The 27,450-nt window shown below is 40.5% G+C and overlaps 1 protein-coding gene across 1 annotated transcript in view; it reads left to right on the plus strand.

Moving 5' to 3' along the window:
- ZNF827 (zinc finger protein 827) overlaps positions 1–27,450 on the plus strand; it is a 270,975-nt gene that overhangs the window by 231,060 nt on the left and 12,465 nt on the right. The window contains exons 9-13 of the mRNA XM_075860380.1: positions 9,759–9,896; positions 10,916–11,087; positions 12,275–12,441; positions 13,549–13,740; positions 18,116–18,293. Coding sequence (XP_075716495.1) covers positions 9,759–9,896; positions 10,916–11,087; positions 12,275–12,441; positions 13,549–13,740; positions 18,116–18,293 — 847 coding nt within the window. The remainder of the gene's footprint in view (positions 1–9,758; positions 9,897–10,915; positions 11,088–12,274; positions 12,442–13,548; positions 13,741–18,115; positions 18,294–27,450) is intronic.

The raw sequence follows: 27,450 nt of genomic DNA on the forward strand, positions 1-27,450 counted from the left end.
CCACTGTGTAAACACCTTAACGGTGGAAACGACCCCCTTTATATATGATGTGTGAGTCACGAGCTCCTGTTGAGCTTCTGATGGCTTCCTCTGTTTATTGTTCAAAGTTTCTGATCTCTGTATTAGATTTTGTCATGCGCAAGGTACGATTCAATATGGGATTTACTTATAGGATGCATGTCCTGCTTTGGGTAATCTGCTGGGATGGGTTGTATTGATTGACATTTGTGTATAGGGCTGTTCAGTATGGCATCACTTAAGATTTTGACATGGAATGTGAGGGGAATGGGGACACCTCTGTGCTTAGGAAACTGGATTCACATATTGTACGTCTTCAGGAGACACATCTGACGGCTGATACAGTTCATTTTTTGAGTCAACCTTGGTTTCAATGGGGCAGACATTCCTTGCGATATTCTTCTTCTAGGGAAGTATCCTTGCTGATACATAGAAGTCTTAGGTGGGAAGTATTGCATACTAAGATAGATGAAGAATGGTGTTACGTTTTTGTTCACGCCAATATAAACTCCATTCCTTATGTAGTATTGGGTGTGTATAATCCACCGGCTGGATCTGCTTAGAGAAGCTGTTTCCTTTGTTTCTGTTCATCAGGAGGCCAGAGTAATCCTTCTGGGAGACCTTAATCTTACTATGGATTTATATTTGGATCGTTTCATGTTGAGGGGTCAGGCTGCTGCTCTGTCAGGTACCTCTCCGATGGCCTCCCTCATGGACGAGATAGGATGGATAGATTTGTGGAGAGTGAGTCATCCAGGCATACGAGAATTCACTTGCCACACATCTCAGTTTAATGCGATGTCTCGTATAGATTATATCTTTTGCACATCCACAGTATTCACTTTTATGTTAAAGAGGCTCTGTCACCAGATTTTGCAACCCCTATCTGCTATTGCAGCAAATAGGCGCTGCAATGTAGATTACAGTAACGTTTTTATTTTTAAAAAACGAGCATTTTTGGCCAAGTTATGACCATTTTCGTATTTATGCAAATGAGGCTTGCAAAAGTACAACTGGGTGTGTTGAAAAGTAAAAGTCCAAGTGGGCGTGTATTATGTGCGTACATCGGGGCGTGTTTACTACTTTTACTAGCTGGGCGTTGTGTATAGAAGTATCATCCACTTCTCTTCAGAACGCCCAGCTTCTGGCAGTGCAGACACAGCCGTGTTCTCCAGAGATCACGCTGTGTCGTCACTCACAGGTCCTGCATCGTGTCAGACGAGCGAGGACACATCGACACCAGAGGCTACAGATGATTCTGCAGCAGCATTGGCGTTTGCAGGTAAGTCGATGTAGCTACTTACCTGCAAATGCTGATGCTGCTGCAGAATCAACTGTAGCCTCTGGTGCCGACACGATGCAGGACCTGTGAGTGACGTCACAGATCTGCACTGCCACAAGCTGGGCGTTCTGAAGAGAAGTGGATGATACTTCTCATCAGAAAGCCCAGCTAATAAAAGTAGTAAACACGCCCCGATGTACGCACATAATACACGCCCAGTTGTACTTTTACTTTTCAACACGCCCAGTTGTACTTTTGCAAGCCTCATTTGCATAAATACGAAAATGGTCATAACTTGGCCAAAAATTCTCGTTTTTTAAAAATAAAAACGTTACTGTAATCTACATTGCAGCGCCGATCTGCTGCAATAGCAGATAGGGGTTGCAAAATCTGGTGACAGAGCCTCTTTAAGTATTGATCATCTCCCTAGGGGTATATCGGATCATAGTCCGATACTTCTCTAATTAACGCAACCGGTTGTTGGCCTGAGGGGCTCTCTTAAGATACATCCATTTTGGCTTCAGTTAGTTAAAGTTAATGATAGGATTCCGGATCAACTTGATGTATTTCTAGAGCACATAGTCAAGAGCAGAATGGTTTGTTAGTGTGGGATACTTTAAAATCATATTTGAGAGGTTGTTTGAAATCTTCTATATCCCATGTGAAGCGCTCCTCTGCTCAACAGGAAACAGAACTAGCAGGTCGGTGTAGAGCGTTTGGAGGCTGCATTTGGGGGACACCCCTCTTCACAAAATAGGGATGCTTGACTTTCCGTAGGGAGAGTTTATTTGTTACTGTTACAAGAGAAGGCAGATTGTAGGATTTTTTTTTGCAAAACAATCTTTTTTTGAATTTGTGAACCAATCCAGTAAATTCTTGGCTCAGATTGTGAGAGCACAATATGTCTCCTCCAGTTTTACATATTCGTAATTCCCAGAATGACCTTCTCACTTCCTCTCAGGATATTCTGGACCAATTTCTATAGAGACTTATATACTTCAAGGGCTGGATACTCTTTGGTAGATTTAGTTGGTTATTTAGATAGCATTCAGTTTTCACAGTTATCCTCTGATGGTAGTGCAATGCTGGATGCTCCTTTCACAGTTGAGATCTCTGAATGTCTATTGGGTATGACTAAAGGTAAGGCCTCGGGTCCTGATGGGCTTCTGACATTTTGTCATCCCAGCTTCTATATTTGTTTGGGGCGAGCTTTTCTGCGGGTGATTTGCCAGACTCCATGAAAGATGCTACTATTGTAGTTATTTTAAAGCCAGGAAAGAGCCCGGAGGATTGTGGATCTTATCGGCCCATATCGCTGCTTAATATAGACTATAAGATTCTGACTAAACTTCTCGCTAACAGATTGGCTCGCGTCATAAAATATGTTATTCATTCGGATCAATCCGGATTTATCCCTGGAAAGTCCACCTCTGATCTCATACGTAGAGCTCAGGTGGTCGCACAGATTGGGTTTGTGGGAGCAACAGGATTGGGCTTTGGCCTCCTTAGATGCGGCCAAGGCTTTGATTCAGTTGAATGGGCCTATCTTTTTGAGGATCTTAGGAGATTTGGATTTGGCACCAATTTTATTAAATGGATTACTGTGATATATAAAGATCCTTGAGCTTCTGTGGTGTTCAATGGGATCTTGTCCCCTTCCTTTTGTCTTCATAGAGGCACGAGACAGGGGTGCTTATTGTCACCTCGGTTATTTGCTCTGGCCATAGAACCCTTGGCTATTCGTATCCGTCAGGACGCGGCTTTTCAAGGTATTCGTATTGGGGCGCGTGAGGATTGCATAGGATTGTATGCCGATGATATGTTACTCTTTTTGGCTAACCCGACTGCCTCGCTACCCAGGGCCATGGGGTTGATGGAAACATTTAGTAGATTCTCTGGTTTACAGATTAATTGGAGTAACTCGTATCTCATGCCTCTTCATTCCAATAATTGCGGTTGGGATTCGCAGTTTCAGGGTCTACAGGTTGTGCGCCGTTTTAAATATTTGGGTATTTGGATTTCTAGAGACAGTTCACACTCTTATGACATGAATGTATATCCCTTACTCTCCTATTTAACCCCTTCCCCCTGCTTGCATTCTGGGCCCTAATGACCAAGCAATTTTTTACATTTTTCCATTGTCACATTCGAAGAGCTATAACTTTTTTATTTTTGCGTCGACATAGCTGTATAAGGTCTTGTTTTTTGTGGGACAAGTTGTACTTTTTAATAGCACCATTTTGGGGTACATATAATTTATTCATTAACTTTTATTAACTTTTTTTGGGGGGGATATAAGAAAACCTGAAATTTCACCACTCTTTTTTTGCGCCCTAAATCTACGTAGTTTACCGTGTGGTATAAATAACACAACAACTTTATTAAACGGGTTGTTACAATTGCAAAGATACCAAATTTGTATAGATTTTGTATGTTTTACTACTTACACAGTAAAAACACTTCTTTTTCAAAATTATTTGTTCTTGCGTTTCCATATTTGAAGAGTCATAACTTTTTTATTGTTCCGTCGATGCAGTTGTATGAGGGCTTTTTTTTTGTGGGACAACTTGTAGTTTTTATTGGTACCATTTGAGAGTAGATGCGACTTTTTAATCACTTTTTATCACATTTTTTTTGTCAGGATTAAAAGAAAACAGCAATTTTTCCACTGTTTTTTATTTTCTTTTTTACAGCGTTCACCGTGCGGGTTAAAAAATGTAACAGCTTTATAGTCGGGGTCGTTACGGACGCGGCGATACAAAATATGTGTCACTTTTTTGCTTTATTGTGTCTTTTTTAATAGTAAAGCATTTTGTAAGGGGAAAAAGTGGGTTTTTCATTTTATTTTTTTTCACATTTTTTTTTAGTAACTTTATTCAACTTTTTTTAACTTTTATACTAGTCCCACTAGAGGACTTCCCTATGCGATCCTCCAATCGCTATTATAATACACTGCAATACTTTGTGTTGCAGTGTATTACTGCCTGTCTGTTTAAAACGGACAGGCATCTGCTAGGACATGCCTCAGGCATGACCTAGCAGGCATTTACTATGGGCAGACCTGGGGGCCTTTATTAGGCCCCCGGCTGCCATGGGAGACACAGACACTCAGCGATTTTATCACCGGGTGTCAGTGGGATGAGAGGGAGCTCCCTCCCTCTCTCCAAAACCACTATGATGCGGTGCACGCTATTGAGCACCGCATCTGAGGGGTTAAACGGGTGAGATCGATACTAATATCGATCTCACCCAGTCGAGCAGGAATGCCCCCAGCCCTCAGCTACCTCTGGCAGCTGAGAGCAGGGAGATTTCACGGCTCCCTGCTCTGTTTACTTTATTCTGATGCAGCGCCGTGGAATGGCGCTGTAGAATAAAGCCCATTAATGACCGCAGTGAAAAGGCTTATCGGCGGTCATTAAGGGGTTAAAGGATTAATTTACAGTCTGGAAACTGCTCCCACTGTCGGTAGCAGGTAGAATTAACCTTCTTAAAATGATTGTGCTACCTAAAATGTTATATATATTGGAGCATGCGGACACACTAGTCCCTAAAAGGTTTTTTTAATTTGGTTAACTCTTTATTTTCTCCCTTTATATGGGGGCAGGAAAGGCATAAGCTTAGGCTCAGTACTCTGCAGAGACCAAAACAGTTAGCTGGAGCAGCCCTTCCGGATGTGTTTCTCTATTATTTGGCGGGTCAGCTGCGTTTTATTCAACTACCGTTATCCAACACTGAACATCATATAGCTCACTTTCTCTGTGTCTCTAGTTTGTGGCCTGTTTTAGAACCTCACGATTTTAGCCCTAGACATTCCCTTCCAATAATTAAACCCGCAAAGCAGGTGTTGTCTCATGCAAAAAAAATGTTAAACTACTCTGATATCGTTGCTGAAATGCCGATTTGGACTCCTCACGGTTTGTCTCACTTCCTGGGCTTTCATGATCACGCATTCTGGGAAGTTTTAGGGGTAACTTAATTGCAACATCTGATTAATGGTGAGGGTCGCACTTTGTCAGCCAGGGAGATACAGGATACATTCCAGGTACCTGAAAGGGATGCATTTCGATGTGTACAACTGCATCACGTTTTGCTATCTCAATTTAGGAGAACTCGAGGCCCCATTTCCTCCTTGCCACTTATAGGGATACTTAGAACACAAGGCCCGCGGGGGCTGATTTCTGTTGTATACACCTTCCTGTTGTCCCAGAGGGTCGCTCATGCCGAATGTACAGTAGAACTCCGGTGAAAGGGGCTAATTCCTGATTTGTCTGAGGGGGATTGGTTAGATGCAATGTCTTCGCATCTATTGGTCTCGCCTGCGGCGAATAATAGGATGATTCAATTATATATCACTCACAGATGTTATATTACTCCTACCAGGTTATTGCATATGGGCAGAATTTCCTCGGCGACCTGTATCATATGCCAACATGACCGAGCTGATTTTGATCATATGATATGGCTCTGCCCGGTGATTGCCATTTTTTGGAGAGGGGTCACGGATTTCCTTTCTTCAATGATGGATAAACGAGTCCCTTGCGAGCCTGGGATTTGTTGATTGGGTCTGCTGTCATTGGATTCTTGGTCTCATTATGAAGGTATATTCTTACATGAAGCCCTGTTCTTGTCCAGGAAAGCTATTGCCATCCGCTGGATGGGGGACCTTACCCCTACAATCTCTCAATGGAAGAGGATGGTTAACTCTGTGTTACCATATGTAAATTTGGTGTATAAACATCGGGGGTGCCAGCATAAGTTTATGAGTGTTTGGGGTAGGTGGTGCATATCACCTCGTACTTCTTTTGGCGTGGGTGACCTTAAGGATTCCTTAACTCAGGATGGGATATCTGATGGATGATATGGTTTGGGTTTGGGGCATAATTTTGTGGGGATGCTTTGCCCATCTGCGAGCGTCGGCTGGGCCTGGAATGTGTTGTAATGCTTTATTCTTTTGGATTTATTTCTGTACCTTTTGCATTGTATGTTTTGTGACATGTATCTATGGCGCTTATCTCATGATTATATGTACAAGGAGATCATTGATGTTCTTTTGTTTATGTATCTTGAAGAAATGGGTTTCTTGTATGTCACCCAGTATGTTTTGTTTATCATATCTGTGAATTCATTTATTCACAATAAACCGAATTTAAAAAATAAAATAAAAAATGGTATAGTAATCTTATGTGTATATTCAAAGAATTCAACATTAGTTATTGCTAAAAAGAGTCTTAGGTTGTTTATTTTTAGTCAATGCGGTATTATCATGGTGATTTGGAGTTTTAACAGACCACAAGATGGCAATAGTGAGCGCTACAACTGCAAGAACATGACTTGAATTTGTAGAACTAATTTAGTCTTCTCCATACCATTTTTTATGCGAAGGTGACCTTCAGTATAATGACAGGAAAATGCGAGAGAAATGGACCTTTAGATTGTGGAAATGAGGGGTTTTAGTTCAACATTAAAATGTGTTTACTGGAGAGTGTTTCAGTGCAACATCAGTTCAGTTAAATGGAACCCCAAAAACTGAGTTTACCTCCTGTCCATCTGCGTGAACCTTGCAATAAAATGGGCACGGATAGGATAACTTGTCAGTAAGAACAAATGTTGTGGGTCTTGTGGAAGCTAGTGACCTGTCCACCAGCAGTATCATTGTTCATTGTGGCTACATATAAGTAGTCATGAGTTGCTAGATCATTAAAGGGGTTGTTCCACAAAACACATGTATCCCCCTGTCCACAGGATACATGTGTGATTGCTGGGACCCCCAGCGATCAGGAGAAAGGGGACCCGAAAGTCCCCCGAAGTGCTCAATAAGAAGCATTAGACTTCCGGGGTCTGCGTCCGGCAGCTCTATAGGAATGAATGGAGAGCCAAGAGCCAATCGCGGTTGTGCGCATGCGTGACCAGCACTCCAATCATTTCTTAGGAGCTTCCGGACACACAAGCCGGACACAGAACCCCGGAAATCCCATGCTTCTCATGGGGGACTTTCAGCTCCCCCTTCTCCTTTTTGCTGGGGGTCCCAGTGGTCGGACCCCCAACGATCACACATGTATCCCCTATCCTGCGGATAGGGGACACGGGTTTTGTGGGACAAGCCCTTTAATGGTGTGACTGAAAATAAGGCCATGGCAGTCGTCTGATGTTGTCTTCCAACTGTATCAACATCCACAATAATTGTTGAATTGTGACCAGGATATTAATAGATTTGAAGAAACATATGTGAGGACCGGGACTGTATGTGACCGGAGGACAAGTGATAGGAAGCTGTTAGGATTTCCGCGTCACTGAATTTTTATGTTCAGGTGGTTGATCTATTGTACTAAAGGTAATATAAATGTGTTTATCATAGTCACGTTTATGCATCAGACAAAATATTTAACCTACTGTTTTGCGACCATATGTGAACCTAAATTTCTATTTGCAGTAAGACCATGTTCACACAGCATATGTTCAGGCTGAAAAATACGAGCCTTTTTTGCGAAAACAGCCTTTAAATCCAGGCGTTTTTGGATCTAATCTTCAAAGCATTTTTTAATTTTTACAAGCGTTTTGAAGCGTATTTTGAGGCGTATTTTGGAAGACGTTTTTTTTTATGGGAAAAATGCTTCAAGAAGTGCCATGTCACTTATTTTTTTTATGCAGGGTTTTTGAATTTAGCAATGTAAAAATACACCTCATATGAAGTACACCGTGTATTTCCTATTGAAATCAAAGGGTAGCCGTTTGCAGGCGTATTTTGAAGCAAAATATCAGCGTTTTACGCTCTGAAATACGCCTGAAAATATGTTGTGTGAACATCGGGAGGACTTGCCTTGCATTGTGAGAAATCTAGAGGAAAGGTTAAAACACATTGGGGCAGATTTACTATTCAAAATGCGTCCGAATTCTGGCCTAAATGAAGTGTTCTCGTAGAAAGGGGCTTGACTTAAAGTGCGACACCGTGAACCAAAAATGCACAAAAATTTTAGCAAGAATAACAGGTGCAAACGAATCCAACCGATAGATGATATAAGGAAAAGTGCCTAGCATGTGTAACAAAATGCGCCAAATTAATCATACAGCATGCACCACTTTGATCAATTTGGCACATTTTCTGACTGCCATATCTAAGTTTACGCTATCTCAATCTTAGACCGTATTAGTAAATCTGCCCCATTATAGCTTCCTTCTAGGCTAGTTTACACTTTACAATATTTCATAAATCTGAACTAATTCAAGCAAACCGTGGGATTAAGGCCTAGTTCCTATGGAGTATTTTGCAGGCAGAAAAAATCTGCCTCAAAATTCCTGAAGGAAAAATTTTGACCTGCCTGCACTTTCTTGCCGCAGCTTTCACTTCTTCTGCCTCGCATTGATTTCAATGGGAAGTCAGAGGAGGAACCGTGTCAAGAAAGGACATTGCCGTTTTTTTTCCGCGAGCGGCTAAAAACACCCGCCTCCGACTCCCATTGAAATTAATGGGAGGCAGTTTCGGACATTTTTTGGCGCTGATTCCGACGTGGTTTTTGTGTCAAAATCAGCGACAAGAAACTATGTGTGAACTGTGCCTAAGATTTACATAACTCTTTGTTACATTAAAATGTCTTGGCAATGTTGCTAGAGATGAATTATAAAAAGGTATAATCAGAGCACTCCATAGCCGAGATGCACGTCTTACATCACACTGGCCTTATGTGGCACTTCTTACACAAGTTTGTAGCTTGTTGGTAATCCCCATTAGAATGATGACTTTGATATGATATGCAAACAAGGTAGCATCACCAGTAGACTACCCTGCAGATGTTGCAATCTACTTGCATGACACATCTGGATCGGCAATGGTTGGATATTTTTTGGTATGATGTCACTGCAAGAAAACAATGGCGTTTCAGAAGCTGTGCTACAGTCTTTGATGTTCCCCTGTAAGCTGTTTACACATATAAAATGCTCGGTGTATTCTCTAGCCAAGAACATCTGTTTTTGAACCAGAAACCATTTCTTTTGATGACTGTCCAGGTGGTATGACTCTCAGACATGAGAACCGTGCATGTGTCAGCCAGATCTCATGGATCGTCTTATGAATTATGTGTCCTTTGACAGTCGGGCCTCAATAAAAACATAGCACTTGGCATCCATTCTCGCAGCAAAGTCTTGAAAATGTTATGATTCTAAAGTGATTTTATCCTGCAGAATATTTTACAAAGGCTCAAGCTTTTCCTGATATTAATGATGAGCACCAGCCGGTGAGTGTCTGTATTGCTGCTTGCCATTTGGTTGTAGTATTTCTCTTGGCTCTTCCGGATACATTCAGTAAAGTATAAAGTATCCACACCCGTGAATTATGGATTTTTATTTTTAAACATTGATGTGGAATACCTGATTCATTTATTGTTTATAAAAGGAAAATACAGATCACATTTAAAAAGGCTTCACCTACACAATTGCCTTGACATTTTTTTTTCCATTCTTACAGATACGGAGACACTTGGGCAAGATGGAGGCAGTGGGTTAACAGCCTGGAGGCTGAATGAACAGCTCTTTCCATGTGATATTTGTGGGAAAGTATTTGGTCGACAGCAGACTTTATCTCGACATCTGTTATTGCACACAGGTACAGCTTTCATTATTGTGAATTCTGTGATTAACAGTATGAAAGTATGTACTTAAAGAGGACCTCTCCTGAAGTATATTTTAATAAATAATTGTATTCCCCATGAAATAATAAATCTGGAACATATTTTCTTAGAACTCTGCATTGTGCTATTCCTCTGTTATTCCTCCTAGAAATGTTTGAATAAAGTAATAACTAGGTGTTACCATTGACCTTGGCAAAGGGGCGTGTCCCTACACAGTCTTACTCTGTCAGCACTGATTGGTCATTTTCAGTTTGTGTAAGGACACACCCCCAACTGGTAAAACAGTTTTCAATTTATTCATAAATTTCTAGGCAAATAACAAAGGAAGGGCACCACATATAGTTCTAAAAAAAGATGCTCTAGAATTATTTCATGGCGAATACATTTATTTACTAAAACGGACCGGTCAGGAGAGGTGACAGCTCCTCTTTAAATCCATATTGCGCCTGTCACTATCTAAATCACAATCCATGTATTCACATCATAACATAATGCCTGGCTCATGATAAATGGGTTAGTGTCATTTAGTACTGCTTAGATCTTGTTTAATAGGGAATTCTAGCTTATAAATTCACATTAAAAGTATAGGTTAGAAATGTATAAGGAATTTAACATGAGCATAAATCATTTATCCTTAGTGTTTAGAGATATTATTAGTTTTTGTATCTATCACTTCGTCTCATATTCACAGCAATAAGTAGGTTTTGTACCTGTGCTAAATTACCGCTTATCTCCTCATTGCAAAATTTGGGAAATGGCAATTGTGCCATTTGTATCGTACACTTTGGCCTTTGTCTTAGGGTACCAGATTGGTTATTTTAAATTGATCAATTCACTAATCCCCCAAAGAGACAGAATTTTTCGTGTATAATATAGCCTGTATGATGGAAAATTGAATCCATCTTTTAAATTCTAGAAAATACTTGTATGCTTTCCATAACATCTAGTTTATATTATGTATTTGTTATTACTACTTTTGTATTTTCCTGTACAGAAGAGAGAAAGTACAAGTGCCATTTGTGCCCATATGCTGCAAAGTGCCGGGCTAACCTGAACCAGCACCTAACTGTCCATGCAGTAAAGTTGGTAAGCACTGACACTGAAGACATCGTCAGTGCAGTCATTTCTGATACCAGTGAGAAAAAGAAGAACCCATATTACTATAGGTGAGACACATTGATATACTTGTGGTGTTTTTCAGCTCCGCATATATGAAGATGCAGGTTTTCAACCATTTTAGAAGTTGTTTTTTGTTTTGTTTTTTAAAATTGCAATGAGATAACTGTTTTATGTTCATAACAAAGGCTGATAAAAGTACTAATCTCAAATGTTAAATTGATAAAAGTAGCATCCTTTAAAGGGATTATGTGGTTTAGAAAACTGATTTGCCAAATACCCTATTATGGCATTCTGAACTCATAGAAATTATAACCGCCAAGAAATAGCCAAAGTGGAGAGCAGCTACAGAGAGCGTTGCTCGCTCTATAAGAAAGTCTGTGCATTACAACATGTAATTCTTCATTTCTCCTGTGGTAGTGCTACAGAGGAATCAAAAACTTGATCACCCTGTGATCAGATTATCAGAAAGTCCTAATATCCAGATACTGGGTTCTTCCACAGTGCATGTCCTGTTCACTGAATAACAGCCGGTGGCAGCATTGTGTTCATAATCTAGCACTGACTGGGACATGAAGTTTCTGAAAGCTTGTGAAATAGTGCAGAGTAACCTGGGAAGCTGTCCAGATTGTTTGAATTGGTTTCTGAGGTGCGGTGTGCTCTCTACTTAGTAACAAACCAGCCCTTACAACTGTATTTGGCAGTGCTACATTGCTTCTCTGTTGCCCAGAGGAATCCGCTAGGTGATGTGCAGCGTCTGGAACATGTGTTTCCCAATTAACATCATCATTATACACAACAGTGTAATGTCATGTGAAACATCCTGCAAAATCGACACAGTTGGAAATGGGCAACCCTGCAAAGTTCTCTCTGTTCTTCGAGTACTGCAGGGGTTAATAAGCAACAATATTAATCCTTCATGTCATATCTTTCAAGAATCCTTAGGATCATTTCATAGTTTTTATGGAAATCCTGTATTCACGGTATTGCACTTTAAGGTCACAGAACTCTCAGAAGGACATACAAATTCATCGAACATGAAGAAGTATTCACAAGCCTTTCGTATAAAAAAAATAATAAACATTTAATTATTGCCAGAAATTATAAATTTTGTATTATTTAGTCTATATTCAGAATTGTAACTTTTTTGTTATTTGGATGTAATCCTGGTTCTTTGTCTACTTTGAAGTAAGGGACGTTATTTATTTATTTATTTATTTCTCTTCATCCCCTATAGCTGTCATGTTTGTGGCTTTGAGACCGAGCTGAATGTCCAGTTTGTGAGCCACATGTCTCTCCATGTAGACAAGGAACAATGGATGTATTCAATTTGCTGCAGTGCTTGTGACTTTGTCACTATGGAGGAAGCTGATATGAGGACCCACATCAGCACCAAACACTCAGGTAAAGAAAAAAGATCTTTGTCTGCACAGTTTTCTGTAAGAAATATGATCCGTGCAGCAACAACTTTACAATATTACCACGTCCCAGATTGTGTTTTCTTCTTTGGAATTCTTTAATGTTTTTCTATACGTTTTTTTTAGACTTCTCTCCTGCCAGTCTTTCTCCGCCACAGCATTAAAAAATATCAAAAGGAATGTAATGTAATACTCCATTTCAAGACTAGCGACCAGCAGCCATCTTTTCCTGCAAAGTTCTTCTGGTGACCTCAACAGCGTGCAGATTATGTGTGGGCTTGTCTGCTGTTTGCTAGTCAGGGACAGCCTAGCAAGCTCTGTGAATGCAGAGATCATTCAGCATTTTATAATGTATGAATAACATCCTATAATATATAAATAACTCTATTCTCCCCATCCCTTGTTCACATGTTCCTAGAATTTATTTATTAGACTGTCTTTACCAATGCAGATCTCTGACCAATCAATATCTGAAAGGTTTGTTTGAGGTGGCCTTTAAATGCCCGTTTACTTATAGCAATGATCGTTATGATTCGTTCGCTTCTGAGCAATAGTAAAAATGCACAAAAAGATCAATGATCGATAATAAAAACTATTATTTATCGTTGTTAATAATAATAAAAAATGTTGAAGCATCTTTTCTCAGATCTCTGCATTGCGCCATTGCTTTTTTATTCCACCTGGAATTGTATGAATAAATTGATAACGGGCCTTACCATTCTCCTTGTTGATGGAGTGTGTCCCTACACAGTCTGATACTGTCCAATCAGTACTGAGTCGGACTGTGTAGAGAGACACCCTATTGACAAGAAAAATGGTAACGGCCAGTTGTCAATTTATTCATACACAATGCAGAGTTCTAAGAAAAGGTGCTCCTGCACTTTTATTTCATGGGGAATACAAGTATTTACTAAAACAGACATGTCAGGGGGCGGACAGCGGCTTTATAAGTCATAATAACTGGACAAACTTGCATTTTGGGCAACGTGGAAATCAACATGTCTACCTAGCACATGTCTAACATGGAGCCCTGTGACTCTGAAAATTATCCAAAATTATTGTACTATTTATGAGGGTGTTTTCCTTTCTATAGGAGACGAAAGAAAGACCCCCATTGAATCCATAAGCCCTTCTTCTTCCTCATTGTCAGCACTTAGTGATTCAGCCAACAGTAAAGAAGACTCAGACACCCCACTAAGAAACCAGACATCAAACAGCTTGTTGGTTATTTCAGTAGGACATGGCTCCCAGACTTTTGTTAGCAGTGAAGAGAAATCTGACAAAGGTAATTGTCACTCACATAGATAGCTACAATAATTATATAATTATTACCTGTTATAAAACCTGTGTTATCCACCTGTAAGCATTTCTTTATATGTGATGGCAATGTTATTCCCAGTTCTCCTAGTACACACAGACTGTATTTTTATTAAAAGTGTGGAAGTGAGCAAATAACCTTATATATTGTAGTATAGGTCGGAGAGCATCAAAGTTCTTATAAATGCATATTCTACATTGCTGCCATTTATATACAAAAGAAAACCCGCTGTTTTTCACGTCAGAGTTTCACTTGTGTGGGACCCGTTTTCACAGATCCCTCATAGACCTGAGTTTATTGAGGGATCCGTGAAAATGGAAGAAAACTGGACATGTTCTATTTTTCAACGGACCCTTCACGCGGTCCGTTAAAACAACGGCCGCGTGAACGGCCCCATTGAAATACATACGTCCATGTGACTGCCGTTGTTTTAACAACCTATTTAGAATAAGATAAAAAGATACACAGTGCACCAAGTGCATCATCCAATGGATTTGAGAACAAAAGTAGGAGTGGTTGAGTTTTGCTCACCTGATGACTAGGAGCACAATGTCCTGAAGTGCAGATAAAAGTGGAGAGGACTGCAGCCTGGGATTCAGACGGAAACCACCAGGATTCCATTGGAATTTGAAGAGAATGTAAGGAAAAAATGGAATCCGATCTTGGCGCTGTCCCTCTTCTATAGCAGTGCTTGCTTAAAATAATCAGGTGGTAGAAACCCCATGGACAAGATAGGATACTACAATTTTTTTTACTTGTCCAAGAATTTATTGCAATGTTCAGATAGCAACGCGTTTCGAGACCGGACCGGTCTCTACTTCAGGCTAAAAACATGAGCAGTGTACTGCTCTCAGTGGTTCTTATAGCTAGACGGATCCCCATATGGAGGCTTTAGGTCATAGGTCACACTGTGCTACGATATTAATTAAAAGATACCAACGAACCATAATTGGTTGGTGGCTACAAAGTTATAAAATTAATTCATAAACACAGACATGTTGTACTCTATCCGCAACACTAAAAGAAAAAGGCAATGGAAAAAAGCAGGCAACTATGAGATAATCTCGATGTATACAGGGTGGGCCATTTATATGGATACACCTAAATAAAATGGGAATGGTTGGTGATATTAACTTCCTGTTTGTGGCACATTAGTATATGGGAGGGGGGAAACTTTTCAAGCTGGGAGTTGATCATGGCGGCCATTTTGAAGTCGGAGATTTTGTATCCAACTTTAGTTTTTTCAATGGGAAGAGGGTCATGTGACACATCAAACTTATCGAGAATTTCACAAGAAAAACAATGGTGTGCTTGGTTTTAACGTTACTTTATTCTTTCATGAGTTATTTACAAGTTTCTGACCACTTATAAAATGTGTTCAAAGTGCTGCCCATTGTGTTGGATTGTCAATGCAACCCTCTTCTCCCACCCTTCACACACTGATAGCAACACCGCAGAAGAAATGCTAGCACAGGCTCCCAGTATCCGTAGTTTCAGTTGCTGCACATCTCGTATCTTCACAGCATAGACAATTGCCTTCAGATGACCCCAAAGATAAAAGTCTAAGGGGGTCAGATCGGGAGGCATTTCTTCTGCGGTATTGCTATCAGTGTGTGAAGAGTGGGAGAAGAGGGTTGCATTGACAATCCAACACAATGGGCAGCACTTTGAACACATTTTATAAGTGGTCAGAAACTTGTAAATAACTCATGAAAGAATAAAGTAATGTTAAAACCAAGCACACCATTGTTTTTCTTGTGAAATTCTCAATAAGTTTGTGTCACATGACCCTCTTCCCATTGAAAAAACTAAAGTTGGATACAAAATGGCTGACTTAAAAATGGCCGCCATGGTCAACACCCAGCTTGAAAAGTTTCCCCCCTCCCATATACTAATGTGCCACAAACAGGAAGTTAATATCACCAACCATTCCCATTTTATTTAGGTGTATCCATATAAATGGCCCACCCTGTACAATATTTAAAGTACTTAGATAAATTAAAACCACAAACTCGGCTCATCAAGTGTTAGTTTAAGATTACTAAACGACGGGTTCTTGTGCGTCATATAAAAATGCACCGCAGTTTAAAAATTGCTCTGTTTCACATTTACTTAAAACTGTGTGTGTGTGTGTGTGTGTGTGTGTGTGTGTGTGTGTGTGTGTGTGTGTGTGGTGTGTGTGTGTGTGTGGTGTGTGTGTGTATACACACAGTTAGGTCCAGAATTATTTGGACAGTGACACAATCCATTTTTTTACACAGCCTCCTCATTTTAGGGGCTCAAAAGTAATTGGACAAATTAACATTACCATAAATACAATAGTTTTTTTTAATACTTTGTAGAGAATCCTTTGCAGGCAATGACTGCCTGAAGTCTGGAACCCATGGACATCACCAAACGCTGGGTTTCCTCCTCTGTGATGCTTTGCCAGGCCTTTACTACAGCTGTCTTCAGTGGTTGCTTGTTTGTGGGTCTTTCTGCCTTAAGTTTTGTCTTAAAGGGAACCTGTCACCAGCATTTCACCTATTGAACTTTACTTATCCCTCACTGGCCGCTGCAATAAAAAGTTCATTGCCGTTATCCCCTCTCCTAAACTCCTCCTCCGACTGTAAATAACGGTCTGAAAACATTTTGCGCCTTTTATCGTAATAATCCGATGTCCCGTTGTACGCACACACCAGAAGAGGACATCAATGCACAAGCGCAGGATTTTGTGTGCTGGGGGAAGGCGTGGAGCTGTCAATCAAAAGTAAGGAGGCGGGGTAAACTCGGAAAGACTTGAGGAATGAAGGTTTGACTCTTTTCAAATGAAGATATGAATCTTTTATGCTCATTAGCATACAGCACAGGAACACTAAAAAACTGAATATTAAAGCTATAGAGCTGACTAAGAAGACAATTATAGGTTATATAGAAATGTCTTTTCACCCACTACCACTTGGTATTGCTGGTTTAATAGGTGAAATACTGGTGACAGGTTCCCTTTAAGCAAGTGAAATACATGCTCCATCGGGTTGAGATCCGGTGATTGACTTGGCCATTGCAGAATATTCCACTTCTTTTCCTTAATAACTCCTGGGTTGCTTTCGCAGTATGTTTTGGGTCATTGTCCATGTGTACTGTGAAGCAACGTCCAATCAACCTTGCTGCATATGGTTGAATCTGAGCAGAAAGTATATCCCTGAACACTTCAGAATTCATCCGGCTGCTTCTGTCTTCAGTCACATCATCAATAAACACGAGTGACCCAGTGCCTTTGGCAGCCATGCATGCCCATGCCATCACACTGCCTCACCATGTTTTACAGAGGATGTGGTGTGCTTTGGATCATGAGCCGTTCCAAGCCTTCTCCATACTTTCTTCCTCCCATCATTCTGGTACAGGTTGATCTTAGTTTCATCTGTCCAAAGACAGTTGTTCCAGAAATGGGATGGTTCTTTAGATGTTGTTTGGCAAAGTCTAATCTGGCCTTTCTATTTTTGAGGCTGATTAATGGTTTGCACCTTGTGGTGAACCCTCTGTATTTGCTCTCATGAAGTCTTCCCTTTATGGTAGACTTAGTTACTCATACACCTACTTCCAGGAGAGTGTTCTTCACTTGGGTAGATGTTGTGATGGGGTTTTTTTTCACCATGGAAAGGATTCTGCGATCATCCACCACTGTTCTTCCGTGGACGTCCAGGTCTTTTGGAGGTCACGAGATCACCAGTGCGCTCTCTTTTTTTCATGAATGTATCAAACTGTTGATTTGGCCACTCCTACCATTTGTGCTATCTCTCTGATGGATTTCTTCTTTTTTTCAGCCTAATTATGATCTGTTTCACTTGCATTGAGAGCTCCTTTGACCTCATGTTGTGGGTTCACAGCAACAGGTTCTAAATGCAAATGCCACACCTGGAATAAACTCTAGACCTTTTATCTGCTTAATTGATGATGGATTAATGAGGGAATAGCCCATGCTGCCCATTAAATAGCTTTTGAAATAATTGTCCAATTACATTTGGTCCCTTAAAAAAAAAAGAAAAAAAGGCAGCTACATATTAAAGAGCTGTAATTCCTAAACCCTTCCTCAAATTAGGATGTGAATACCCTCAAATTAAAGCTGAGAGTCTGCACTTTAAGCCCATATTGATTATATAACTGCATATTTAATATGTTTTGGTAAACAGCTAAAATGCCAAAACTTGTCACTGTCCAAATAATTCTGGACCTAACTGTATATATAAAATCAAAAACAGATCTAGATAGAAACTTTTGTTTTAACGGAGGTCACACGGACGTATACAACGTTCGTGTGAATAAGCCCTAAGTCCTACACTAAAGTAATATCTTATCATTACAGGTTTTGAATGTGTATTCTGCAATTTTGTCTGCAAAACAAAACCTATGTTTGAACGACACCTGCAGATTCACCTGATCACTCGAATGTACGAGTGTGACGTGTGCCATAAGTTCATGAAGACCCCGGAGCAGCTGGTAGAACACAAGAAATGCCACACAGTCCCTACCGGTGGGCTCAAGTAAGGAAAGCAAGTACAAACACTTTTCCTGTGTTAAGCATATGTAACATTCTGTTGTATGTAGTATAATTATTTTTGTATGTTTGCAAGTTATTTTCACAGGATTGTTTAGACATGCATACACAGTTCTAGCACCCCCTAAGGGTCAGTTGACACTGAGTTTTTTTACGCGGAAAACATGCCAAAAAAAGGCCGAAAATGCCTCCCATTGATTGAGCGGAAAAACCGTCTCGCGGGAAAAAGAAGCGACATGACTTATCTTTGGGCGTTTGTGTCTCTGACCACCCATTCACATCAATGGGAGGCAGAGAAAGCATATTTAGCTGCGTTTTTTATCCGCGGCGCTCAATGGCCGCGGGCGAAAAATGCAGCGAAAATCGGCGTGTAGGCAGAGCAAAATCTTCCTCAAAATTCCAAACCGAATTTTGAGGCAGATTTTCTGCCTGCAAAAAACTCAGTGCTGGGCTCACACGACCTATTTTCAGACGTAATGGAGGCATTTTACGTCTCAAATTACGTCTGAAAAACCGGCTCCAATACGTCGGCAAACATCTGCCCATTACTTTCAATGGGCTTTACAATGTACTGTGCCGACGACCTGTCATTTTACGCGTCACTGTCAAAAGACGGCGCGTAAAATTACATCCTCGTCAAAAGAAGTGCAGGACACTTCTTGGGACATAATTGGAGCCGTTTTTCATTGACTCCAATGAAGAACAGCTCCAAATTACGTCCGTAAAAGACGCCCCACAAAACGCGAGTACATGCAATTACGTCTGAAATTCAGGAGCCGTTTTCTCCTGAAAACAGCTCCGTAATTTCAGACGTAATTAAAGTTATTGTGTGCACATACCCTTATTGTTAAACTATTACCATATCGATTGAATGTCTATTTGTAATATAAGGTAAAGTCTTATAAAAAAAAAAAAGAAAAACAACAGCTTCTATGTCCTTTACACTTCTCAATAACATGTGTCATGCAGCTTACACGTATGTAGCGTTAGCACGACTACGATATGCCATGGTATCGTTTTTATTATAAGGAACGTCTTTTAAACTTTGCCTCTAGTTTAGTGTAAAGATAATATAATGCAGGACTAATATGAGTGTTTCTTCTGTATACTCATTTAACCCCTTAATGACCAGCCTATTTTGGACCTTAATGACCAAGCTATTTTTTACGTTTTTCAATCGTCGCATTCCAAGAGCTATAACTCTTTCATTTTTGCGTTGACATAGCTGTATAAGGTCTTGTTTTTTGCGGGACAAGTTGTATTTTTTAATAGCACCATTTTTAGGTACATATTATTTATTGATTAACTTTTATTAACTTTTTTTGGGGGGGAATAGAAAAAAATCTGAAATTTTGCCACTCTTTTTTGCGTCCTAAATCTACGCCGTTTACCGTGTGGTATAAATAACACAATAACTTTATTCAGCTGGTTGTTACGATTGCAACGATACCAAATTTGTATAGTTTTTGTATGTTTTACTACTTTTACACAGTAAAAACGCTTTTATTCTAAATTATTAGTTTTTGTGTCTCCATATTTGAAGAGCCGTAACGTTTTTATTTTTTCGCCGATGCGGTTGTATGAGGGCTTTTTTTTTGCGGGAAGACTTGTAGTTTTTATTGGTACCATTTTGGAGTAGATGCGACTTTTTGATCACTTTTTATCACATTTTTTTAAATTCAGTATTCACAGAAAACAGCAATTTTTCCATAGTTTTTTATTAATTTTTTTACGGCGTTCACCGTGCGGGTTAAATAATGTAATAGATTTATAGTCGGGGTCGTTACGGACGCGGCGATACCAAATATGTGTAACTTTTTAACTTTATTTTGTTTTTTTAATAGTAAAGCCTTTTGTAAGGGGAAAAGCTGGGTTTTTCATTTTTTTCAAATTTTTTTTAAATTAACTTTATTAAACTTTTTTTTAACTTTTTTACTAGTCCCATTAGGGGACTATAATATGCGATTCTGCGATCGCATTTATAATACACTGCAATACTTTTGCAATGTATTATGCCTGTCCGTTTAAAACGGACAGGCATCTGCTAGGTCATGCCAGAGGCATGACCTAGCAGGCATACACTACAGGCAGACCTGGGGGCCTTTATTAGGCCCCCGGCTGCCATCGCAGACACAGACACTCTGCGATCGTATCGCCGGGTGTCGGTGGGGGAGAGAGGGAGCTCCCTCCCTCTCTCCAAAACCACTCAGATGCGGTGCTCGCTATTGAGCACCGCATCTGAGGGGTTAAACGTGTGAGATCGATACTAATACCGATCTCACACGACAGAGCAGGGACGCTCCCAGACCTCAGCTGCCTCTAGCAGCTGAGAGCAGGGAGATTTGACAGCTCCCTGCTCTGTAAACTTATTCCGATGCCGCGACGTAAAAAGTCTATGGCATCGGAATAAGGCCCGTTAGTGACCGACGTAGAAACACGATGGGCCGGTCACTAACGGGTTAACACTATTATTTATTTTCATTTTCTGTGTTGATAGTGCTAAGATCTACAGTAGATATAGCTCTGTCTTCTGTATTGAGTATTGGAGCCTTGTTGAACTGCCCCATTACAATGAATAGGAACTTTACAGAAAGGCTACAATTCTGAAAAGTCTTAAAGTATACCTCTGGTTAAATTAAAGTGTACTTGTAATTTCAGGTGACTTTTCAGAATAAGCTATCGTGGGTACATGAGGAATACCACTATTTCTGGCCATTATATGACTTGTATTCTGCATTTTTTAGCAGTTTTCCCCTCTGCAGGCTCTATCTAGTGGTGGGTGGAGCCTAACTGCTATCGTGTCTTCCATACACTAAATGCAGAGAAGAGGAGACTGCTGCTCTTTTATCTATGTCACATATATATATATAGAAGCATCAGCATGGAGAACATCATAGAGCTATAATGACCAGTGTAGTTGTGAATCCAGCACTTGGAGAGTTATAACGCTTAGGGTATGTTCACACGGCTTATTTACGGACGTAATTCGGGCGTTTTTCCCCCAAATTACGTCCGAAATAGCGGCTCCAAAGCGTCGGCAAACATCTGCCCATTCATTAGAATGGTCTTACGATGTTCTGTGCAGACGGTCATTTTTTTTACGCCCCGCTGTCAAAAGGCCGGGCGTAAAAAAGACGCCCGCGTCAAAGAAGTGCCTGTCACTTCTTCAGACATAAATGGAGCCGTTTTCCATGGACTCCATGGAAAAACAGCTCCATTTAACGTCCGTAATGGACGCAGCAAAAAGCGCCTCAACATGCCATTACGGCTGAAATTACGGTGCTGTTTTCTCCCGAAAACAGCCCTGTAATTTCAGCCGTTACGGACGCTACCGTGTGTACATACCCTTACTTACAAAGTATTCAAAACAGCATTCAGAAAGTGTCTTAACCCTTTAGGCGTTTCACAGGAAATAAAGCAACGTAGAGGGGAAATTTACAAATTAAATTTATTTTTTTTGCCGAAATTCATTTGTAATACATTTTTTTCTGTAACACACAAGAGTTTTACCAGAGAAACACAATCAATATTTGTTTCCCAGGCTCTGCAGTTTTTAGAATTATCCCACATGTGGCCCTAGTGCCCTAATGGACCGAAACACCGGCCTCAGAAGCAAAGGAGCACCTAGAGGATTTTTGGGGTCTGCTTTTTTTTAGATTATATTTTAGGCACCATGTCAGGTGTGAAGAGGTCTTGTGGTGTCAAAACAATGGAAACTCCTCAAAAGTGATCCCATTTTGGAAACTACACACCTCAAGGAATTTATCTAGGGGGATAGTTAGCATTTTGACCCCACAGGTATTTTGTTATATTTATTGGAGTTAGTCTGTGAAAATTAATTAACCTTTGCGGGGTGAAATTGGAAAAAACTGCGATTCCTCCATTGTTTTTTTAGTTTTGTTTTTACCGCTTTCACCGTGCGGTAAAAACGACAATTTAACTTTATTCTGCGGGTCAATACGATTACGGAGATACCAAATGTATATAGTTTTTTTTATATTTTACTACTTTTACAAAGAAAAAACTATTTGTTAAAAAAAAAATGTTTTTTATCAACACATTCTGAGAGCCATAACTTTTTTATTTTTTGGTCGATTGAGTGGTGTGAGGGCTTATTTTTGGTGAGACGAGCTGTAGTTTTTATTGGTACAATCTTATGGTACATACAATTTTTTGATCACTTTTTATTACACGACATGTCCTTTACTTGGGCGTTTTTCGCGCATGGGTGCGTGAAAATCGCGCACAGCACACGGAAGCACTTCCGTGTGTCGCGCGTGATTTGCGAAACAGTAGATCAAGAAATGAAGGGAAAAATAAAACCACCTCCTTCATTTCTTTTTCTAAACCTCAAAACCGCGTGTCATAAGGATGGCATATGCGCGACAATCACGCAGCCACGCACCAAACACTTATGACACATGGAACTGCAATGCGCAAAAAAACTCTACTTTTTTGCGTGCGCAAAACTCACTCGTTCGTGTGAATTTCGCTTAAGTCTACGAGGACCAGCCAGAGGCTGGTCCTCATAGGCTTCCATACATGGCAGACCCGGAGGCCATTGTCTGGCCTCTGGATGCCATCACAAGCATCAGCAAATTGCATGGGAGCTGCTGATGTGCTACAAACCCCCTAAATGCGGCAATCGCAATCGAGCGCCGCATTTAACGGGTTAATTGCCTAAATCAGCGGCGATGAGCCGCTGATCGGCAACAGTGGAGTGTCAGCTGTCGGGGACAAATGACCTCCCGGTTCCCGATGCACACTGTCACTCTGACAGGAAGTCTATCAGGAGGCTGGTCCTGATAGGCTTCCGTACATGGCAGACACGGAGGCCATTACTTGGCCTCCAGGCACCATGCTAGCCATCTGCAAACCTCACAATTTCATTGTGAGGTCTGCCGATGTGCTAGAAACCCCTAAAATGTGTAGATTGCAATCGTTCGCCGCATTTAAGGGGTTAATTGCCGAAATCAGCGGAAATGAGACGCTGATCTGCAACAGTGGAGTGTCAGCTATCGGGGACACGACAGTGTGCATCGGGAACCGCGCAGTAACTGTACGTCCTGGTGCGCTTAGGCACTGGCCACCCGGACGTACAGTTGTGTCGTGGTGCGCCTAGGGGTTAAAGAGGCTCTGTCACCAGTGATGTGTTCTTTTTTTTATTAAAAAACGTTTATTTTTTACAAAGTTATGAGCATTTTAAGTGGTATGCAAATTTGTTCTTAATGCCCAAATTTGCCTGGAGGCGAGGCGATGTCTGGTCTTACTCCCGTCTCTTGTGTGAAGGAACTACAGGAGTAAGTGACAGCACAGCGTGATCTCGCAAGATCATGCTGTGCTGTGGATTAAGCTGGACATGAGTGAAGAGAAGTGTATGATGCTGATTGGTCAGCGTCATACACTTCTCTTTACTATGCCCACTTGGTCAAGAGAAAAAAAAACGCTCACTTGTGCATTAAGAACAAATTTGCATAATACTTAAAATGCTCATAAAAAAAATAACACTTTACTTATCTACATTAAAGCGCCTATTAGAATAGTTAGAAGATAGGGCAGTTATAAACTGGTGACAGAGCCTCTTTAAGCAAAATTTGGGGAATATCTTTATGCTTTACAGTAGCTTTTTGCCATGTTTCCAGTCTTCTGTTCTGCAGGCATTCTGTGAATTGGCATAATTAGAAAAGTGTCTATTTTTCAAATCTGACATGTGTCACTTTATGTGGTAATAACTTTGGAATGCTTTTACCTATCCAAAGGATTCTGAGATTGTTTTCTCGTGACATATTGTAGTTTATGTTAGTGAAAAAAATCTATATTTATTTGTGAAAAACACCAAAATTTAGAGATAATTTGCAAAAATTAGCGCTTTCCTAAATTTAAATGTATCTGCTTGTAAAACAGAAGGTAATACCACACAAAATAGTTCCTAGTTAAAATTTTCTATATGTCTACTTTATGTTTGCCTTGTTTTTGAACGTACTTTTATTTTTCTAGGATGTTACAAGGCTTAGAACTTTAGCAGCAATTTCTCACATATTTAAGAAAATGTCAAAAGGATAATTTTTCAGGGACCAGTTGAGTTGTGAAGTGGCTTTGAGGGGCAAATACAATACAAACCCCCATAAATTACCCCTCAAAGTATTCAAAACAACATTAAGAAAGTTTCTTATTCCTTTAGGCGTTTCACAAGAATTAAAGCAAAGTAGGGGTGAAATTTACAAATTTGATTTTTTATTGTTGCAGAAATTCATATTTAATCCTTTTTTTTTTTTCTGTAACACAGTGGGTTTTACCAGAGAAACGCAACTCAATATTTATTGCCCAGATTCTGCAGTTTTTAGAAATATCCCACATGTGGCTCTAGTTTGCTAATGGACTGAAACACAGGTCTCAGAAGCAAAGGAGCACATACAGCATTTTGGAGCCTTCTTTTTATTAGAATATATTTTAAGGCACCATGTCAGATTTTAAGAGGTCTTGTGGTGGCAAAACAGTGGAAACATTCCCAAAAAGACACCACTTGGGAAACTACACCCCTCAAGGAATTTATCAAGGGGTATAGTGAGCATTTTGACCCCATAGGTTTTTTTGCTGAATTTAGTGGAATGAGGCCATGAAAATGAGGACGGCAATACCCCAAATGTGGTCATAAGTTTCTATTTGTACACATAGCAAGGCTCTAAAGGGAAGGAGCGCAATTTTGTTTTTTGGAGTGGAGATTTTCCAAAATTTGTTTTCTGACACCATGTTGCATTGAGCTAAGGTACCAGTACACCGGAAAGCCCCAAAATATAACCCTATTTTGGAAACTACATCCCTGAAGAAATTTATCTAGAGGTATTGTGAGCATTTTGACCCCTTGTTTTTCAGGAATTACTGCACAGTGGATGATGCAGATTGAAAATTGCCATTTTTCCACTGATATGCCATTTCAGTGACCAATATGTTGTGCCCAGCTCACAAATTGTTAAGCGGGTTCTCCAGAGTACAGTAATTCCCCATATGTGGTCATAAACTGGTGTTTGGGCACACTGTCAGGCTCAGTAGGACCGCCACTTGGCTTTTGGAGCGCAGATTTTGCTTGGTAGTAGTTTTGTTTGGGGTTTTACTGGTATTTCAGCTTATAATGTGGGGGCACATGTAAACTGTGCGGAGTACATTAGGGTATATGTAAGCTTGGCGGAATACATCAAGGTATATGTAACCTGTATGGAGTACATCAGGGTATATGTAAGCTGTGTGGAGTACATCAGGGTATGTGTAAACTGCGAAGTACATCAGGGTGTATGTAATCTGGGCGGAGTACATCAGGGTATATTGTAAGCTGGGCGGAGTACATCAGGGCATAATAGGATGATTTAATAATGGAGTGAATGAATAATAAAATGAATAATCTATGGATTGGTGTGATACGCTTTGAACCAATCCTTTATGCACAGGCCAGGTTTTTTCAGTATTGTACAAAATATCTAAAACACACTGAAAGACCCAATTAGTTGGCGGGCAAATATTCAACTTTAATTTACAAAAATTGCCAAAGGCAAATAAGGCCCGTTTTTTCCCCCCAACTAACATAGATATAACACTAATATAATCTAAATATAGGAAATAATAATAATCTTTATTGATTGAACCAAAATAAAGAACTACAAGTTAAAATTACATTGCAGTCAAACAGCGAGATTCTCATTACTAGAGCTAGGTAACAGTGTGGAAGGAGCATGGACAGATAAACATCCGCTGTGAGGTGGCGGGTTGTAGGTGATAACTTAGTGGTAGTGTATCTGATTGTGTGCCCTTGCTGTCTAAGGCTATATTCACACGACAGTGAAAAAAAATTTCCATTAAAAACTGATCAACTGTCAGTTTTCCATGGCCGTTTTGCATCAGTGTGTCTCTAAATTTTAACCCATTTCCAGTCCGTCTGTCCGTTTTTAATGGCCATTTGACATCCGTTTTGCATCAGTTTTTCATGGCCGTTAAAAAACTGATGAATTTCATTGGTCAGGCTTTTTTTGTCCCAACCCCCTGAAAACACCCAAAGGAAGGTCACATGTTCACCTAGACACTATTTACAGCCTCCCTGTATATGATGCCACACACCTCCCTGTATATGCCAAACAGCCTCCCTGTAGATGATGCCACACACCTCTATGTATATGATGCCACACAGCCTCCCTGTAGATGCCACACACCTCCCTGTAGATGCCACACAGCCCCCCTGTAGATTCCACACAGCCCTCCTGAATATGATGCCATACAGCCCCGATGTATATGATGCCACACAGCCCGACATTAATGCCCTACATACTCACTGATGCAGGGATGTCTTCTTCAGGTAAATCCTCTCGTCTTCACGGAATCTGTGGCGACGCGATGACACACACTCACCGATTCACCGATGCAGCGCCGACTTCTCCTGGTCTGGTCGCTAGTCTCACGGGATTGTGCTGAGTGCAGCATGTAATAGGCACTGCTGCACAAACCTTGTGACACTTTAAACTATGTTTCTAGCCTCCTCCATTATTTAGATATCAGTGCCATTATATTTGGCGCCCGATATATAGATAACCCCCTGAACTGTCAATGGGGCGTTTCTTTTATTGTAAATGGCAGGGGGCATGATACTTAGCGCTCTGACACTGTCAAATCCGCTACGGACAGTGTCAGAGCGGCGTGTGCTGTGTCACGAGATCACACAGTCTTGTCGTCCTTGTCTGCTGAGAGCTCAAGAGATAATGAGCTCAAGAGATAATGAGAGCTAGTGTGCATGCGCACTCACGACTCTGATATCGACGCTGTCGACGATACACCCGCAGCCATGAAACAGAAGAAAAGAAGAAAATTTCACATTCTTCTTCTGTTCTGTGGCGGCAGCGGAGTTGTGCGTGCGTGCCTGCGCGTACGCTCTCCTCTCTCCAGCTCTTGTCAGACCGTGAAGAAAAAACTGATCTCGCGAGAGAGATCACACAGCACAAGCCGCTCAGATATTTAGTCCAATCAGCTACGGACAGTGTCAAAGTATCACACCCCCATGACCTTTCCAAGAAAACAAAAGCCCCATTGCTGAAGCACTGTGCAATGGTTAGGGTTTTATTGGTAGCAAGCTTCTTTCTGAGCACCAATTCTAACACGATTGT

This window comes from Rhinoderma darwinii, chromosome 1 (assembly GCF_050947455.1).
Source record: "Rhinoderma darwinii isolate aRhiDar2 chromosome 1, aRhiDar2.hap1, whole genome shotgun sequence".
In the NCBI taxonomy this organism is placed as follows: Eukaryota; Metazoa; Chordata; class Amphibia; order Anura; family Rhinodermatidae; genus Rhinoderma; species Rhinoderma darwinii.